A 20979-nucleotide genomic window follows, 5' to 3' on the forward strand; every position below is an offset into this window, starting at 1 on the left:
AAAAAAAAAAAAACACACCAGTCCCTCTCCGCTGCCCCTCTCTGAGAGCCCTCCTAAAATGTCATATAGCCGCCCCACTTCCTGATGCCTGATGTTGCCCAGCCTTCTATACACTATCTCTTCAAATGCCACCACCCTGCCCAACTCGACACACCACTCACGAAACGAGGGTACCACCAGACGATCTCCAACCCCTGAGGATTGCCCACCTGCCAATCATCACGCAGTCTGGGGTAAAACGAAAACCAAGTGTCAACCACTTCACACACGAAGCTCTGAACCCTCAACCAAAACTCTTGGATCTTAACACATGGGTTGTTTCCCCGTCCTCTGATTGGCATCACCAGCAGATGTGTGTCTTTAAGACCAAGCCTACACAATCTAAAGGGGATCTAGTAGAATCAATAAAATTACAATATCTTAATTACATAAGGCGCACCCGTGCATCTCTAGATGCAAACTTGATGTTTTTTAGAATCCTATCCCACACTAAATTTTTCTCCCATAATCTCCCGAGAGAAGTTGAAGCTCCGTCCCCCAGACTCTGAATTATCAGGGAGTAATACACTGATGCCTCATGACCTTTTCAAAAAGCAGTAATCAAGACTCCCAGAGTATCTGCAGCTTTATGGCGGTGTATGATACTACCAAAAATAGTAGAGCAGGTGGCGCAGCTGTAAATACCTAAAGACCGGAGATCTGGGAATCCTAAATTGTTGAACCAAGTTTTCAAAAGATCTCAACACCCCACTCTCATATAGGTCACCAAGTGTAGTAACCTCCCACACAATCCATCCAGCATAAAGGACACATTTGTCCACACCGTGTGCAAATGCGAGATAACCGGGTGTAACTTAACTTCTCTGTTTAGTTTAATAGAAAGGCTTTGCAATGGCAAAATAGGTGCAAGAACTTTGTTAGATACTAAACTAGGGAGGGGCTCTCTCAGGTGGAAGCGACAAATGAGCCAAATATCTGAGACCGAATGCATAATAATAAATCAAAATCTTGGGTAGGCCTAGCCCACATTTGTCAATCAGTCTATGTAACTTATTGAAATGTAATCTGGGACGTTTACCACAACAAATGAAGGGCTTCGCTATGCTATCAAATTGCTTGAAATAAGAGAGGGGGACATCTATAGGGAGAGACTGTAGCAGGTAGTTACAATTTGAATACGATTCATTTGAATAACGTTAAACTTCCCAATCATAGATAAATGTAATGAAGCGCACCTGCCCACATCACTCGAAAACCTTTTTATTAAGAGCTCGAAATGAACTCTAACTAAGGTGTTACGATTCCTGGTTGTCTGCCACATGTTTCTCGTGTCACCTCTCATGAACTACAATTCCCGGCCCTCATCACTGCCAGCTTTCAATCATTGTTCTCACCTGTCTGTCATTTGATCTTCATTACCCCTCTGTATTTAAGCCCGGTTGTTTGTTCAGTCTCTGTCGATCATTGTTTGTGGATGTCGATGTTTTGCCTTGTCTACCCTGTTCGTGTACCCTTGATGTTTTCATGTTTTTGGTTTCATTTTCCCCTCGTGGACGTTTCCTTTGTTCCTGTCTGATTTGTTTTCACTTTGATCAATAAACACCCACGTTTAGATCCTCACTCCTCGTCTGCCTCCTCCTGCTTACATTACAGAACGATCGACCAAATATGGATCTAGCGGTTCAAGCAAACTGTCAACTTCTCAGCCTTATGCAAGGGGACCGTCTTGTGGAGAACCACATCTGCGATTATCTCGAGCTGGCAAGTGTCGCAGACTTCCCGGACTCCTCCCTGGTTTTTTTCTTCAGGGCCAACCTAAAGTTTGCTCAAGGAGCGGTTGCACCGGCGACACGTGGCTGGACGCTCTGCGAATTTATGGAGGAGACTCTGCTGGTCTGTGGCTCGCCAGTCACTGTGGCCGTCATCGAGGAGGACCCTGCCTCTCCTCCCACAGTGGTGACCCCCCAGTCGTCCATGGCTCGTCCCTTCACGCCTGCCCCGCCTGCCAGCGAGCCAACCCCCACGCCAGCCACGGTCAGCGAGCCTGAGCCCTCGCCTGCCACGGTCAGCGACCCAGCGTTGTCAGCCTCGTCTGCCCGGAGGAGGATGAGAAGAGGAAAGGCTTCTGCTCTCCAGCCTCCGCCTTCCACGGCTCCGTCCCCAGAACCTCCCATGGCTCTGCCTTCTATGTTCAGCGAACTAGAGCTCACGCATTGCACGGTCAACAAATCAGCAGCAGTAGCCCTGACCGTCAGAGAGCCAGCGCCTGCAGCCCTGACCGTCAGTGAGCCAGCACCTGTAGCCTCGACCGTCCCAGAGCCAGCGCCTGTAGCCTCGACCGTCCCAGAGCCAGCGTCTGTAGCCTCAACCATCCCAGAGTCAGCGCATCCCGATCATTGTTTGTGGATGTCGATGTTTTGCCTTGTCTTCCCAATTCGTGTACCCTTGATGTTTTCATGTTTTTGGTTTCATTTTCCCCTCGTGGATGTTTCCTTTGTTCCTGTCTGATTTGTTTTCACTTTGATCAATAAACAACCACGTTTAGATCCTCACTCCTCCTGCTTACGTTACAAAGGGAGTAAGATGCCCAAATACTTAATGCCCTGTTTGGGCCTCTGGAAGGCGCCTGGCTGAAAAGCCGTTACTGGGCAGTACGCTGTCAGAGCCAAAGCTTCAGATTAATACCTGTTAAGGAGATCTAACCAATCAGCGACAAACTTATTGGGGACGCTGAGATGACGTTAGATGGTGAGTTAGAAACTTCCTGAACAGTTAGCAAGTGGAGTTAAGAGAAGAACGTGCATCATATCTTCATGTATCGTAACCTTCATTGTTTATCTTCTGTGTGTGCGTTCATGATAAAATGTAAGTCTATTTACCTAATTGTGCTTTAGTAATAGTTATCTGCCACATTACTGTTTTGGTTGATGTAAATTATCGAGCTGTTTATTGCCTTTATTGATATTGGCCTCATGTCGTAGTCGGACTGTCATAAATATAACCGATACAAAGTTATTTAAGTTACTGAAGTTATTTATTTCTGTATACCGTAATTTCCGGACTATTGAGCGCACCTGAATATAAGCCGCACCCACTGATTTTTAAATAAAATATTATTTTGAACATAAATAAGCCGCACCTGTCTATTAGCCGCAGGTGCCTACCGGTACATTGAAACAAATTAACTTTACTCAGGCTTTAACGAAACACGGCTTGTAACAAAAATAAATAGGCTTTAACGAAACACGGTGTGGGAGCGGGGGCGTGGTCAAGTGCCCGTCCGAGAGAGAAAAGCGGTAAGGGCGCTTAACACCTGAGCTAAATTATGTCTAACACCGGTGTCTAATTTCAGTAAGCATGGGGAGAGCGGCATAAAAAGGCAGCAGCCACAGAGCTGAGAGAGTGACACACGTCAGTCTAATGTTGGCGCATAGAAGAATTGAGAAACTTTATAAAATTGATTGTAAACATTGCTGTGGCCATTAAAAGCCTTACCTGGAACGTCAAGTGCCCTGCTGAAAACTGTCACACTGGTGCCCGTGTGACAGTTTTCCCAAGAAGGACACGTGAAGCAGGGCACATGAAATTAGACACCGGTGTTAGACATAATTTAGCGCAGGTGTAAGCGCCCTTACAGCTTTTCTCTCCCGGACGGGCACTTGACCACTCCCCCGCTGCCACACACGGCTTGTAATAAAACATTTGCAGTAAACAGTAGCCTACCAATAAAGTCATTGGTCACTATCTTCCTCGTCCTGTGCACTGAAACCACTGAAGTCATCTCCTTCGGTGTCGGAGTTAAATAGCCTCAGATTTAGTTGTCTTTTTGCACTGAGTCAATTCCTCACGCTGCTGTTTCCACGTCTTATCATCGACTCATTAAGACCAAGCTCCCGTGCAGCAGCCAGATCAATCGCCTTCAACTTGAAAGCTGCATCATGCATTTCTCCATGTCTTTGCCATGGTGAGGGTGACAAAATTACTACCGTAATCAGAATGATGGGAAGTTTGAGCGCGCTCGATTTAATCTAAACAGTAAACAAAAAAAGTTGTTTTGACCTTAACCCGTTCGGCAATTTCATTGGTCTAATGAAAGCTTCCGCCGCCAAAAACTGAGCACGTCACAGAATGTTTTTTTTTTTTTTATAAAATTTGAAAGCGGGAAAAATCCATATATTAGCCGCGTCATTGTATAAGCCGCGAGGTTCAAAGCGTGGGAAAAAAGTTGCGGCTTATAGTCCGGAAATTACGGTACTTTGTTTGTGGTTACTTAGTGCAATGTTAACACTTTAATGAGTGTCAAGTTAATAGTATTCGTCGTATTTTCGTAACCGTGCCAATATGATGACTCAGTGTTTTCTCAGAGACACGGAGAATTCTCATTATATGCGCTTCATTCGACATCTAGCGGTTAATTTCGGTAGTGCAGTCCAAACCCTGATAATTGTATTGGATGTAGAATGACGTGTATATTATTATTATGTATGAATACTGTAATCACTTATTGTAATGTTATTCATTTGTTTATTTCAGACCACACACCCACATACATATACACACTAATACCAAGTAAAGATGAGAAGATTCTGAATCCTGTGATGTGTTTTGATTGACAACCTGGGGCGAGCACAATCACCTAATCAGCACATTAATCAAACTCCTCTACATTGTGGTCCTTCGAGCTGGATGTGTGCTTACCACGGAGACAGGATGTCAGAGCATCCTTTCCACCAGAGTGTGTGCCCACGACGTACAACCCAGCCTCCAGTTCATCTCAGAGACTATGAAGTCCAATATCCAATGCAGCGTTCACCTGTGCAGTCCGAGATATTACCTCCTGACTCTCCACTTTTAAGTTCACATGATTACAGCACTGGAGCAGCAGCAGGAGCCACGATTACTCCATATTCCAGAATGATTGCTGGCAGACAACCTGACAGACGGTGGCCAACCACCCCACACTATGAAAGTGATGAAGAAGAGGACGAGGCTTCTCGCACAGATGTTAGACACAGGTTGGAGGTTCAAGACTTAAAACAAGAGAACAGGCAACTGCGTGAAGCTCAGCTGGTCCTTAAAGAGGAAATTCTGCAGTTACAAAATCTTCACAAAAGGTATGAAGATCTAATTATACAACAGCAATCGGTTTCACTAACTCCACAATTACAGCATACAAACCAGACTCCCGTGCCATTACCCAGAAACATATATAGGCCACCTCAAATAGCAGCACCAAGTCCAGCGCCCCGCACTCCACAACCTACTCCACGCAGAGTTAAAGTACAACCCAGAGAGAGTTCTTTTAAGCCAGGTGCTGACATTTACACCTACAAATCAAGCCCACAGCCTGCCACTGCTCATAATCTGCCGGGGCGGCCTCATAGCACTACTTGTCCAGAGACATCCTACAGGGGCCCACAACCGACAATTCCATGTTTCACACGTCGAGACCCAAGCGAGTTCGCTTGTTTAAAGTTAGCCCTTGACAATCTACTTCCTAATGATGCAACGGAGCTCTTTAAATATCAAGTCCTTCTAGATCACCTGAAGTTTGAAGAAGCATGCCTAATTGCTGACTCATTCCTCAATTCCCCTTGGCCATACACAGACACTATGACTGCACTTACTGACAGATTTGGAAGACCTCACCAGTTGGCCCTAACGAAAACAGCAGCAGTCATGGATGCTCCTGATGTTCAGCCTGGAGATTTGTCCAGTTTCGATAGGTTTGCCCTTCAAATCCAAGCTCTTGTGGGTCTGCTGAAGACATTGGGTCCTGAAGGTAATGTCGAGTTACAGTGTGGGTCACATGTAGTCCGTCTGCTCACTAAACTCCCTCCAGATTTACGTGCATCATTCAGAAGACACATGCCTTATCAATCTGGTGTTGTCTACACTCTACTGGACCTGGCTGAGTGGCTCAAGTTTGAATCCTGGTGCCAAGACTGTGATGATTTAAATTCAAGGAAGGAGCAAAGACGGAAAACGGTTCAGCCAAGATCAGGCCCTGTAGTTAAGTCCAGATTCGCCACTGTTCTTCATGGAGCTGATCAAAACCCTGACACATCTACACAGGTACTGTCATCCTTCAAACCAACCAAGACAGCACAGAGATCTGAGCAAAGCAGAGTGTTGTGTCCATACTGTGACAGTACAGAGCATTTTCTTAGCCAGTGTCCTACCTTCCAGAAATTCAGCAGAGAAGAGATGATAAAACGGATCAAAGACAACAACCGTTGCTGGAAATGTGGACGGTCACATTTAGCAAAAAATTGCACCCTGAGAAAGCCCTGCCACCTGTGCAATGGGAAACACCTTCAAATCCTTCACGAAGTTAACTACCAGTCTCAGACAGAGGGTACCTGCCTAGTGAGTTCCACAAATGAGTCCCTGTACCTGGACAGGCCTGAAAGTTCCAAACATGTTCTGCTGAAAGTTGTTCCTGTTGTATTACAACACAAGAATCAAACCGTAAATACCTATGCAGTACTTGATGACGGATCAGAAAGAACCATGCTACTTCCAGCTGCAGCTCAGAAACTAGGGCTTAATGGACAGACTGAGGACCTTGCATTAAGAACAATTTGACAAGATGTCAAGAAACTTCATGGGGCCTCCGTTTCCTTTAGTGTACGTTCAATAGCACAGCCAGGAAAGAGCTACCAAATCCAGAACGCATTTACCTCTGAGCACTTAAGTTTGGCCGAACACTCTTACCCCACTAAAATGCTCCAGCAGAAATACTGGCACCTAAAAGGCATCCCATTGCTGCCCATTCTCAAAGCACATCCCCTCCTCCTAATAGGTGCAGATCATCCCCATCTGATTACCCCTATTGAGCCGGTTCGACTTGGCCCACCTGGAGGTCCAGCGGCAATTAGAACTAGACTGGGTTGGGTGTTACAAGGACCAACCCGCCTTCTACAGCAACAGTTTCATCCTCAGCAATGCCTGCACCTCTCCGTCACACCTCAAATGGAAGAACTTTTCCGGAATGTTGAGAGGCTTTGGCAAGGAGATATCATTCCCCACAAAAATGAAAGACTGGTCACACGATCCAAACAAGATCAGAAAGCAATGAACTTGCTACAAGTTAAAACTACTAGAGTGATGATAGATGGAGTGATGCGCTATGCCACCCCCCGTTGTGCAAAGCTAACATGCCTCAGCTCAATGCCTCCAAAGACTCTGTCATGCCCAACATGAGAAACACAGAGCGGCGGCTAACTAAAGACCCTGTAAAGGCATCTGCATACAAAGAAGAGATCAAAAGGCTGGAGGAAAGCAATTATGTGGTCAAACTTAAAACAGACTCTGTTACTACTGAGGAGGAATCATGGTTTATTCCCCATCACATGGTTCACCATAAGGGCAAAAACAGAGTGGTGTTCAACTGCTCCTTTGAATACAAGGGGCATAACCTCAACAACTACCTCCTTGCCGGACCTGCACTAGGCCCTTCCCTTTTGGGAGTTCTGTTGCGTTTCAGGGAGCATACTGTCGCAGTGAGTGGAGACATAAAGGGTATGTTTCATCAGGTCCGCCTACTGCCTGAAGACGGAAATCTACTGCGCTTTGTCTGGCGTGACCTTGAAACAAATATCCCCCCAGCATTTATGAGTGGCAAGTGCTTCCTTTTGGCACAACCTGCAGCCCTTGCTGTGCCATCTATGCCTTACAGCGTCATGCTTTAGATAATACCAAGCCAAATGACACCCTCAGATCAGCAGTTGAAAGGAACTTTTACGTAGACAATTGCCTAAAGAGCGTAATGTTCCCAGATGAGGCCAAGCAATTAGTGGATGGGTTACGAGAACTTCTTGCCAGTGGTGGCTTTGAGATCCGTCAATGGGCTGCCAACATGCCAAACGTCATTGATCACCTACCTAAAGAGGCTCGTTCAGACAGTATTGAGCTTTGGCTGTCACATGACAAAGTTGAACCACAAGAATCCACTCTTGGATTGAGATGGAACTATGACTCAGACATCCTTGGATATAAACACCGCCCATTGCCAGAAACCACACCCACTATGCGCCACATTTATAAAGTGACAGCAAGCCAGTATGATCCTCTGGGATTCATTCTCCCTTTCACCACCCGTGCAAAAATCCTGATTCAACAGCTGTGGAACAAACAAAGAGATTGGGATGACCCCATGTTGCCAACAGACCTATTGAAAGCCTGGAACAGGTGGGAGAACGAGCTTCCCTGCCTTTCTGAAGTTACCCTTCTGCGGTGCTATGTCTCAGCAGATATGGACCATTTCAATGTGACAAGACAAATTCATATCTTCTGTGATGCCTCAGAACAGGCATACGGCTCTGTGTCATACCTGAGAACTGAGGACAAAGAAGGCCGGATTCAGCTTGCATTCCTGATTGCCAGATCCAAAGTTGCCCCCAAACGGAAGCAAACTATCCCTAGACTAGAGCTGTGTGCAGCACTTATTCAAATCAAATCAAATCAAATCAATCAAATCACTTTATTGTCACACTACCATGTACACAAGTGCAACAGTAGGTGAAATTCTTGTGTGCAGTTCCGAGCAACATAGCAGTCATGACAGTGACGAGACATATACCAATTACAATAAGCAACATACTTACACAAAACAATTTACAAATCAAATGTACACATACTTACACAACACAATAATTATATACAATGTACAGTAAACAATACACACAACATACAATACAATAAGGAGTATATGAAATATATATATATATATATATATATATATGAAGTAGTATATTGAGGAGAATATGTTGACAGTCCAGTGTGAGATATAAGATGAATAAAGTGCAGTGCTAATTATTGATCCTGATAGATCAAGTGTTCAAAAGTCTGACTGCTTGGGGAAAGAAGCTGTCATGTAGTCGGCTGGTGCGGGTCCTGATGCTGCGATACCGTCTGCCTGATGGTAGCAGTGAGAGCAGCCCATGACTCGGGTGGCTGGAGTCTCTGATGATCCTCCGAGCTTTTTTCACACACCGCCTAGTGTATATGTCCTGGAAGGAGGGAAGCTCACCTCCGATGATGTTCCTGGCAGTTCACACCACCCTTTGCAGGGCTTTGCGGTTGTGGGCGGTGCTATTGCCATACCAGGCAGTGATGCAGCCAGTCAGGATGCTCTCTACAGTGCTGGTGTAGAACCGTGTGAGGATGTGGTGGTTCATTCCAAACTTCCTCAGCCGTCTCAGGAAGAAGAGGCGCTGGTGAGCCTTCTTCACAACGGCCTCAGTGTGGACGGACCATGTGAGTTCTTCAGTGATGTGGACACCGAGGAACTTGAAACTGCTGACTCTCTCTACCGGTGCTCCATTGATGGTGATGGGGCTGTGTTCTCCGTCTTTCTTCCTGAAATCCACCACAAGCTCCTTGGTTTTACTGACGTTGAGGGAGAGGTTGTGCTCCTGACACCAGCATGTCAGAGTGTGCACCTCCTCTCTGTAGGCTCTTTCATGATTGTCAGTGATCAGACCTAACACCGTCGTATCGTCAGCAAACTTAATGATGGCATTGGAGCTATGTGTTGCCACACAGTCATGCGTGTACAGGGAATACAGTAGGGGGCTGAGAACACAGCCCTGCGGGGCTCCAGTGTTGAGGGTTAGTGATGAGGAGATGTTGCTGCCCATTCTAACCACCTGACGTCTGCCTGACAGGAAATCCAGGATCCAGCTGCACAGCGAGCCGTTTAAGCCCAGAGCCCGGAGTTTCATATCAAGCTTGGAGGGCACTATGGTGTTGAATGCTGAGCTGTAGTCTACAAACAGCATTCTCACATATGTGTTCCTTTTTTCCAGATGGGAGAGAGCAGTGTACAGTGTAGATGCAATGGCATCATCAGTGGAGCGGTTGTTGCGGTAGGCAAACTGCAATGGGTCCAAAGAGGGGGGCAGAACAGAGCAGATGTAATCTCTGATTAACCTTTCAAAACATTTGCTGATGATGGGGGTCAGAGCAACAGGACGCCAGTCATTTAAGCAAGTGATTGTGGCTTGCTTCGGTACAGGCACAATGGTTGATGTTTTGAAGCATGTGGGGACTACAGACAGGGAGAGGGACAGATTGAAAATGTCCGTAAAAACACCAGCCAGTTGATTCGCGCACGCTCTGATGACGCGGCCCGGAATGCCGTCTGGGCCCGCGGCTTTACGGATGTTCACCCGTCGGAAGGATCGGGTTACATCCACAACAGAGACGGAGAGTGAATCAACCTCTGTATCGTCAGCAGCGAGTGCTCTCTCCGCGAGGGCGGTGTTACTGCCCTCAAAACGAGCATAAAATGTATTAAGTTCGTCCGGGAGAGATGCAGCGGTGTTCACAGCGGAGTCTTTATTCCGTTTGTAGTCCGTGATGGTATTAATTCCCTGCCACATGCTTCTAGAGTCAGTGGCGTTGAACTGACCTTCAAGTTTGTGCCTGTACTGGCGTTTGGCTGCACTGATAGAGTTACGGAGGGCATAACTGGCTTGTTTACGCTCCTCCGTGTTAGAAGAATTAAAAGCGGAGGACCGCGCATTGAGTGCCGCGCGAACCTCGCCGTTAACCCATGGTTTCTGGTTGGGGTATATCCGTATTGTTTTGGTCGGAACAACATCCTCTACGCACTTTCTGATGAAACACGTTACGCTGTCAGCGTAAACCTCGATGTCGTCATCAGAGGCGGACCGGAACATCTCCCAGTCCGCGTGATCAAAACAGTCTTGTAGCGCAGAGTCTGATTGGTCCGACCATCACTGGATCGTTCTGAGGGTGGGTGCTTCCCGTTTCAGCTTCTGCTTGTAAGCGGGCAAAAGTAGAACGGAAGAATGGTCTGATTTGCCAAATGGGGGGCGGGGGAGGGATTTGTAGCAATCCCGGAAAGGAGAGTAACAATGATCCAAAACCCGGTCCCCTCGTGTGTTGAACTTTATGTGTTGGTGGTATTTTGGAGCGATTGTTCTGAAGTTGGCTTTGTTAAAGTCCCCGGTAACAATGAACGCGGCCTCAGGGTGCGCGGTTTCCTGCTCACTTATACTCCCATACAGTTCCCTGAGTGCCCGGTCTGTGTCGGCTTATGGGGGGATGTACACAGCTGTGAAGATGACCGCTGTGAATTCCCTCGGCAGTCAGAATGGTCGACACAGAAGCATGAGGTATTCCAGATCAGGAGAGCAGAAAGACTTGATGAAATGTACGTTCCTCTGATCACACCATGATTTGTTGATCATAAAACATACACCACCACCTCTGCTTTTACCAGAGAGGTCTTTCGCTCTGTCCGCTCGGTGCATGGAAAAGCCCGTGATTTCGATGGCCGAGTCTGGAATCTCCGCAGCCAGCCAGGTTTCTGTAAGGCAGATAACACAGCAATCTCTCATCTCTCGTTGGAAAGAGATCCGCGCTCTCAGCTCGCAGAGCTTGTTGTCCAGAGACTGAACATTTGCCAGTAGTATACTGGGTAGCGGGGGTCGATTTGCACGACGTCTTACTCTGATGAGAACGCCGGCTCGTTTTCCTCTTTTCCTTCTGCGTTTCCGCGGCCGAGCAGCCCATACAAAGGGCTCCGCCGGGGTGTTTGTAAACAGCGGGTCAGCATTAAGGAATTTGAAGTCCGGTTTTCGATGTGAAATTGTAGAACCAATGTCCAAAAGCGTTTGGCTGTCGTAAACAATAAGGCAGACAACATCCAAGACAAAAAAACAAAGAACTGTAAACAAAACAAACAATAAACGGCAGTGTTGTAACGGAGCTCGCAACGCAGCAGCCATACTCGGCGCCATCTTGTGACCTTAGATGCTATTGGTGCTCAAATGGCAAAGCTACTAGAAACCGAACTTACAATCGAAATAAGCCAAGTGGTCTTGTGGTCTGACTCCACTACAGTCCTTTCCTGGTTGAAATCAGAGTCCTGTAGATTTAAAGTCTTCGTAGGGACTAGGATTTCCGAAATCCAAGACCTTGCTGATCAACATGAATGGCGATACGTAGATTCTCTCCGAAACCCTGCAGATGACCTCACAAGGGGTCGCAGCCTAAAAGAACTTGCGTCACCAAACAGATGGAGTCAAGGCCCACCATTCTTACTACAGGCTGAATCAGAGTGGCCAGCTATGCCAGTCCTTCAACCTCCTGAGGACGAAATGGAAAAGAAAAAGAGTGTATTTTGCGGTGTCAACAGAGTATCAAACCCCTTGAACCCCAGCGAGTACAGTACATGGAAGGACCTTGTTGAAGCCACAGTCCAGCTCAGTCAAAGTGACCCAAACCAATCCAGTCCAGCTACGGCTAAAGACTATGTGAAGGCAGAATGCCTCATCTTCCAGAATATCCAACGTGACAGTTTCTCAGAGGAATATGAATGCTTGAAAGCCAGTAAGCCTGTATCCACTACGAGCCGTTTACTCACTTTATCACCAGAGTTTGATGAAGCCAGCCAGATTATACGGGTTGGAGGACGTCTACGTCGTGCTGAAGGTCTAGAACTCCAGACAATTCACCCAATAATTCTGGATCCTCACCATCCAGCAACCAAACTGCTCATACAGGACTATGACAGTAAGCTCTGTCACCCAGGAACGGAACGGGTATTTGCCGAAATGAGGAGAAATATGTGGATACTAAGAGGTTGTGAGGCAATTCGCAAATTCCAGCACAACTGCATAGAATGTCGTAAGTGGAAGGCCAAAGCTGAGGTCCCTAAAATGGCTGATCTACCCCCAGCCCGTCTAAGACTTCACAAACCTCCTTTCTATAGCACTGGGATGGACTGTTTTGGTCCCTTCCAAATAAAAATAGGACGACGCTGTGAAAAAAGATGGGGTATAATATTCAAGTGTTTGACTACTCAATGTGTACACATTGAGCTCATCACATCTGTAGACACAGATTCTTTCCTTATGTCTATGAGGAGATTTATTGCACGTCGAGGCACCCCATCTGAACTGCTTTCTGACCACGGCACCAATTTCCACGGTGGAGAGAGAGAATTAAGAGAAGCTTTAACAAACTGTAGCCCAGAGCTTCAACAATATCTTGCCAAACAAAAAATCACCTTCCTCTTCAACCCTCCTAGTGCTCCCCACTTTGGTGGTATCTGGGAGAGAGAAATCCGATCCCTCAAAAATGCCCTCCGTACAGCAGTAGGTTCACAAACAGTGACAGAGGAAGTGCTTCAAACTGTGCTTATTGAGATAGGGGCTTGCTATTGAGAATTCCCTCTAGGATATGTCTCCTCCAATGTAGCTGACCTGGATCCAGTCACCCCAAATCTCCTGCTCATGGGGCAGCCAGACAGCTCTCTACCTCAAGTGATGTACCCCGCTACTGAGCTCATAGGACGGCGTAGATGGAGACAGAGCCAAGTCCTTACTGATCATTTCTGGTTAAGCTTTATGAGAAACTACTTGCCTAACCTCCAGTTACGTCAGAAATGGCATGCAGACACTAAACCCCTTACAGTCGGATCTGTTGTAATGTTGGTTGACCCTCAGCTACCCCGTGCCCTCTGGTTAATTGGGAGAGTAGTCAGGACATTCCCTGGGGCTGATGGACATGTAAGGTCTGTAGAAATCAATGTTAAAGGCAGGTTATATATGCGGCCTGTCGCCCGTCTCATCCTTTTACCAGAGATTACTGACATTTAGAAACTTAGATGCAGGAACAAATATGCCCTGCATATTTGGGGGCGGTGATGTTAAGGAGATCTAACCAATCAGCGACGAACTTATTGGGGACGCTGAGATGACGTTAGGTGGTGAGTTAGAAACTTCCTGAACAGTTAGCAAGTGGAGTTAAGAGAAGAACGTGCATCATATCTTCCTGTATCGTAACCTTCATTGTTTATCTTCTGTGTGTGTGTTCATGATAAAATGTAAGTCTATTTACCTAATTGTGCTTTAGTAATAGTTATCTGCCACATTACTGTTTTGGTTGATGTAAATTATCGAGCTGTTTATTGCCTTTATTGATATTGGCCTCACGTCGTAGTCGGACTGTCATAAATATAACCGATACAAAGTTATTTAAGTTACTGAAGTTATTTATTTCTGTATACTTTGTTTGTGGTTACTTAGTGCAATGTTAACACTTTAATGAGTGACAAGTTAATAGTATTCGTCGTATTTTCGTAACCGTGCCAATATGATGACTCAGTGTTTTCTCAGAGACACGGAGAATTCTCATTATATGCGCTTCATTCGACATCTAGCGGTTAATTTCGGTAGTGCAATCCAAACCCTGATAATTGTATTGGATGTAGAATGACGTGTATATTATTATTATGTATGAATACTGTAATCACTTATTGTAATGTTATTAATTTGTTTATTTCAGACCACACACCCACATACATATACACACTAATACCAAGTAAAGATGAGAAGATTCTGAATCCTGTGATGTGTTTTGATTGACACCCTGGGGCGAGCACAATCACCTAATCAGCACATTAATCAAACTCCTCTACAATACCAGTTAACTCTGTATCCTGAGAACTTAGAAAACACATTAATAATTCTGGGGAGGCAAGCCATAGATCTAATAGGGTCAGAGACGAATAATAAAATATAATCTACGTAAAGTAAAAGCTTATGCATCACCCCTGGAAAATCATCCTCCTTTCTTATGGTGGCTGCTAATGGTTCAAGGGCAAGACGGAACAATAATGGGGAAAGAGGAGAACCCTGCCGGGTGCCCCAATTCAGAGTAAAATAATCTGAAATTGATCCATTTGTTTGTACCACCACTACCAGGCGTCTATAAAGTAACTTAATCCATCCAATAAAAGTATTTCTGAACCCATACATTTCCAAAACCTTAAATAGATAATCCCATTCTACCATATCAAATGCCTTTTCAGCATCAAGTGAGACGGCAGCGACCGGAGTCTGATCATTCGACACTGACCACATATTGATGAAATGCCTAATGTTATCAGAAGAGCTGCGGCCCTGAATAAACCCCACCTGATCTATATGTATAAAAGATGTCATCAAAATAAGTATTGATTGAATATTAGTAACTCTTGCCTTCTTCTCTGCACTCTCGTCCTCTATAGGAACAGTGTTGTGAGTCTTGTGGTCTCCTTCAGTGCAGAACAAACACACACACGTCTGATCATCTCTGCAGAACAGCTCCAGAGGTCTCTCGTGTTTCTGGCATATATAATCCTCCAGTTTCTCCACAGCGTCCATCAGTTTGTGTTTCTTTAGTCGTGGGACTCTCCGATGAGGCTCCAGGTGAGTTTCACAGTAAGAGCTTTGACACATCAGACAAGACTTCACGGCTTTCTGCTTTCTTTCATCACAGAAGTCACAGAGAACTTCAGATTTACCCAGATTAAACTTCTTCTCAAAGTGTTGCACGAGCTCTCTGAGTGTTGTATTAATCTTCAGATCAGGTCTTTTGCTGAATGTTTCTTTACAGAATGGACAGCTGCAGTTCTGAGTGTTTTTCCAGCATTCATTCAGGCAGGTCTTGCAGAAGTTGTGTCCACATGGAGTTGAGACTGGATCAGTGAACACATCCAGACAGATTGAACACTGAAGCTCCTCATTTAGTGCACTACTGGAGGACGACATGTCTGAAAATACAAATTATTGAAGTATTATTGTATATAGATTTAATCTGATGTGATGTTTAGGTTTTCACATGACATTATTATTGTTGTTGTTGATGTTATTTGCTTCATTAATTCACTCATTTATTATTTTTCTCTCTCATTGACTTACGTGGATGTAAAAACGTTAAACTGTTTCTCCTGGTTGGTTTTTGTTTTGGTGATGTTGATGAAGAGTCTGCCATTGCTCTTCCTCTCTTTAATCCTGTTTAGGACACAACACTCCAACATCTAATTTCACAGCATGAAACATGATCAAATTGTGTGAAATATTAAAGATGATCTTCTCAAGAGGACATTCAGTTCACTTCTGAGTAAGTTCTCATATATTCTAGATCTCCAGTTTTATTAAATGACTCGATGTAAGATGAAAGTCAAAAGTTCAAGTGTTAAAAGTGTCTGTGATCAAAAGTAATAAATGTTGCAGTTTAAAGCTGATTTCAGTATTTAGTGTGCAGTATGCAGTTAGCAGTATGCAGTTAGCAGTATGCAGTTAGCAGTATGCAGTTAGCAGTATGCTATTCATGTACAGAAGCTCTAGTCTACAGCATCTCTTACAGTACAGTCGGGGCGTGGCCACAATGGAGGCAGCTGCCACCCTAAATAGACGTTTTGTCTCCCCAATTTTGACCTTTAAAATATCACTATTTGTATTCTGATGTTCTTCTTCATTTCATAGTTTTTAAGAGTTTATTAAAGTTTTTGCTGCTACTCAAATGCGACACAGAGTCTAACAGAACCACACATACATAATGGCACACCTTCAGTTCTAGTATCTGAGGACTATAAAAGTTACATAATGGAAAGGCACAAACAAGAACATTTAAATATGGCCAATTCTGAAAGTACAATCCACTATAAACACTCCCCTAAACCCGTTCTGAACAATTTAGCAGAACGGCTATTCAGTTGTTCAGTCCAAACTTGGTCAGTCCTTCACCTGCCGAAATGCATTCTGGGTACCCGACAGTGCTACAGTATGTTTTGATTTGTGAGCTTACTTCAATGTGCTCACTTTAAAAGCACATTTCTTATATGGACTATAATTCACAATAGTTTTAGTACATGCTATTTTTATATTATGAGTACATTTAAAGGGATACTTCACCTTAACATGACAATTCTGTCATCATTTACTTACTCTCATGTCGTTCTAAACCCATTTGACCTCTGGTATTACAATTATTTCCATAGTATGTGTAATATTAGTCATGTGCTCATTGAATAATAGTCATTTACTCAAAATATTCCCTAAACTGACTGAGTGATGCAGGTAATAGTCAGTGAAGTGTCCTCATGTAGGCTGTAGTTTGCAGTCCTGTGTTGGCAGTATTCACTGTCTGGCTGGTGAAGACTGAATGAAGTCATCACATAACAACACAGACTTTACATTAGTGATTGCAATAAAGCAACATATATATATATATATATATATATATATATATAAACGTAAGTGGCGTGTTGTATATGAAAGACTAAATGGAGTAAAAAAGATGAAACATTTTCACTGGACTTTGTTCATTCTGTCTGCAGTTCAAACACTTCCTGTTTCTGACGTCTTCAAGTTATTTGACAACATGACAGCACACATCAAACTCTGATTTATAACCGATTCAATGATATTCTGATACTAATTCAGTAAACTAGTTGGAGTATTTAACTGGTGTTTAAATCTGGTTTTGTGCAGCTTTATTCCAGTGTGACACAAACTCCTCTGAATCAGACCACTAACATTAGAAACCTGTTCAGGGAAATGTCTCTTATATTTCTATTATCACTTACCTGTGAGTGAGTATCAGCTGTGATCACTAAAGTTTGACAATATCTGAAGAAATATTCTGCCGTTTGAAGAGAGAAAACGTTGAAAGTCTTCCTGTTTTAAAATCAGTTTAACTTTAACTGAGATTCAGTGACGCCATAGCTCCGCCCCTATCTTCTCATGAATATGTAACAGGTATAAACTCATTCCTATTGGCTGTGTTGTGTGTGTGTGTGTGTGTGTGTGTGTGTGTGTGTATTAAGTGTGATCATATTAAACTGATTTCACACAGGTGTGTTTTAAAGGTGATTTGTCAGTTTGTCAACAATACAGATTTGATATATTTAATCCAGATCTCATTTCACTGTGTGTTTATTCCAGGAGTCTTCAACCTTTTACATGCCAAAATAACTCTTGGTGGATGGAGATGTTACTGTTTATTGTTTTGTACAGACATGAATTTAATAATTCAGATTCATATTAATATTTCCAGTGATTTATTGGTTCCATTATTAATTATTTTAGTTATTTTAGGTCAGAAATATTTAGAAACAATAAATGACTGTTACCAAATGATGAGATCATTTCAGATTACATCAGATATTACAAATCAGAAATAATATTAATACAATTCTTGAGAAATCATGTTTACACTTTTAGAGGCATAAATAACATTGAAGCCACATCGCCGCCATATTGCTCTGCTCAAACAATCCAGTGTGCTACAGGAAAACCATCTTATTTCATCTCAGTACAAAAGGAAGGATTTATTTATTGTTGTAAATATCAGTCCATGTTGTGTTCATTTGCTCTCATTATAGGACCTGATTGAACTTTTGCGTGTGTTTCTTACAGCAGAACCATCAGGATATTTAAAACAGAACAATGAGTTGATTTTATTCATTACTCTTAATTTAATAAAGAGGGTAAACTTCATGATTTAACTGAACTGTACACAAGCACTTTGACGCTTATGTTAGCTGCTCTCTGTCCTTGAATGAGGGTTTTTCCTTCCACACATTCACTTAAACTGCACAAGCAATGACAATTTCATTGGTATGGCCCATTTTAGGGGAGGCCCAGATTATAATTTAAAATCAAGCAGAGCTATAGAAATGTACATATAACAGTTGAAGCTTCATATTACAAGTACTTTCTAGTACTTTTTATCGCACTGGGTACACATTTGGCCACATTTTTCACCATGAAGGGTAGTCAGTGTTTCCCAACCACTGTGCAGCAGACACTAGTGTGCCATGAAAGATTGTCACGTGTGCCGTGGAAACTTATCAGATTCCACAAAATAAATAAATGTATGAAAAAATATATACATAATCATTTCAGGTATCGAAATTCCTCACCTTTCTGAGAAATTCACCATTTTGAAATCATAAACGGTCGCTTTTGTGATTGTGAAGAGCAATGATTAATGTGCAAAAGTGAGTGATATTTATATCACTCACTTTTATATGTTACGATTCGTCACGTGACTCGCGTCAGCGCCGCAGAATACATTAAAGTCCATGAAGTGACGTCACACCAAAGTGTTTTTCACACACACGTTTTTGCTTCACCAATAATGTCTTTGAGATTACTAAGCAACAAGAAATATTTAAAAACTGTCCAAATATGTGAAGAGACATTGACTGTCTCATAATTTATTTTAATTAAATATTCCTTTATCGTTTATTAATATCAGAGACAACAGTTATTGAACTCATTTAATTCACCAAGAAAACGCTTCGAACTAAAGATAAACGAGTCCTTTAATTACTTTCTGTTATCAAATCTACTGAAAGCTTTTTTCTCTCTTCCAAATACATGTTTTCAATGTTTATTGTGAACATCTCCCGCTTTTTTACGTGTCAAACTGGTCAAATCTTCCTCTGTGACGCTTTCTGTGACTCTTGTCATGTGAGGATGATGATGGGGCGCTTGACGCTGAATTCAGCCTCCAGAACCAAAATAAAACTGTCACGAGAAGTCATCTGTCTGAGACAAACATGCAAAATCTAATGACAGCTACTATAGGTACCAAAAATAGCAGAATATACTATAATTTAAACTGCCGATGGGAGGAATTTACACCAACCATGCTTTTAAATTAAAAGAAAGCTGAAACAAACAAACAAACAAACAAAAAATATAATTTTGGAACAGCGGCCACACACGAACTACGCATTGTTATTTTATCTAGCTGAAATGCTCATTGTTACACTTGCGCCTGATGGCCACTTGCCTAAAATATATTTTTAAGAAAATAACTAAATACACTTTTAAAAAATAAACAGAATTTTCACTTCAAGAATATTTTTCTAAAATATATTTTTTGATAATATACTAAAGTACAATTATTTTAAGTGTTAAAAGTTGTATTGTGAAAATTGGTAAAAGCATGATGCTAATATACTTTAAATACATTTAAAGATAGTACACTTTTTGTTAGTATATTTGCCATATACAACTGAAAAAAATAATATATTTCAAATACAATAAAGTGTACTTTTTTCCCACTAGGGAGAGCCCTGAGGAACATCACAGGACACAGATGCTGTTGATGAGACATCATTCTGAACTCTGACTGAAAAAGACCTTTCTGACAAGACGAGAACCACCTCAAGGCTGTTCCAGAGATACCAACACCTTTTCTAAGCCTTTCCAGTAACATACAGTGATCGACAGTGTCAAAAGCAGCTGTAAGATCTAAAAGAATCAGTACCGAACATTTACCTGCATCACCTTGCATTAACAAATCATTCAAAACTCTACAGAGAGCAGTTTCAGTCGAGTCCAACCGACGGAAGACAGCTTTTTTATATATATATATATATATATATATATATATATATATATAAATTGGAGCATAACTAGATATCAGTGAATTATTAATTATAGAGAACACACAAGGACCAATAGTGTCAATTATATTTTTGATCAGAGCAGTTGGTACCACATCAAGAGAGCTGGTGGACATTTTCATTGAACTGACCAGATTTTCTAATGTTATAGGAGAAAAGGTCTCCAGGACTATTGGCCTGGAGTTACAAGGTATTTTAAGGGAATGAGAGGGAATAATGTTCTCGTATATTGATTATTTTACTGAAAAAAGACAGTAAACTGTTGCACTCATCAACTGAAGAGATTTGAACAGCCGGTGATGGAGGAGACACAATGTTATTTATGCTGTCGAACAGACTTTTTGAATTGCGTCTGCTATTAGATGTAAGATTGAAGAAATATTTCATTCTGGCGTCCATAACTATACTATTAAAATCCACGAAGAGTTATTTTAAAGCAGACGGATGCAAGTTTTATCTTAATACAGTTTGTATTTGCTGAAAGTTGCGTGTGACTATTAAGTAAGTCGAATGTATTCGGTTGTTTTATATCTCATGTATGCTATGCTTTGGTAACATTGTGAATGTTTACGGGAATGATTTAAACACCAGTACAGGTGATTGTATACCTTGTATAAGTTTCTAAACATTTTCATGTATATTTACTTGGGGTTTTCCTCAGTAATATTGTTATATACCTAAGATATTACTTCAGAGGTATTTGCAATCTTCATTTAAGTGCGAAATTATTGTAGGCCTATTTATACGCTTAT

General features: G+C 42.7%; 2 protein-coding genes and 1 pseudogene across 2 annotated transcripts in view; 2 read left to right on the forward strand and 1 right to left on the reverse strand.

Annotated features, from left to right (window-relative positions):
* The window catches only part of LOC127625049 (zinc finger protein 208-like), a 632925-nt pseudogene that overhangs the window by 377886 nt on the left and 234060 nt on the right, over positions 1 to 20979 (forward strand).
* The window catches only part of LOC127625046 (nuclear factor 7, brain-like), a 256580-nt gene that overhangs the window by 212950 nt on the left and 22651 nt on the right, over positions 1 to 20979 (reverse strand). The window contains exons 2-3 of the mRNA XM_052100102.1: positions 15723 to 15815; positions 15021 to 15574 (exon numbers count right to left, since the gene is read on the reverse strand). Of these exons, the coding sequence (XP_051956062.1) occupies positions 15021 to 15574; positions 15723 to 15795 (627 nt within the window). The 5' untranslated portion in view covers positions 15796 to 15815. The remainder of the gene's footprint in view (positions 1 to 15020; positions 15575 to 15722; positions 15816 to 20979) is intronic.
* Positions 1 to 20979, forward strand: part of LOC127624980 (zinc-binding protein A33-like) — a 203655-nt gene that overhangs the window by 72895 nt on the left and 109781 nt on the right. The gene's annotated exons all lie outside the window — the stretch shown is intronic.

The sequence above is a fragment of the Xyrauchen texanus genome, chromosome 31 (genome assembly GCF_025860055.1).
Source record: "Xyrauchen texanus isolate HMW12.3.18 chromosome 31, RBS_HiC_50CHRs, whole genome shotgun sequence".
NCBI classification, from domain to species: Eukaryota; Metazoa; Chordata; class Actinopteri; order Cypriniformes; family Catostomidae; genus Xyrauchen; species Xyrauchen texanus.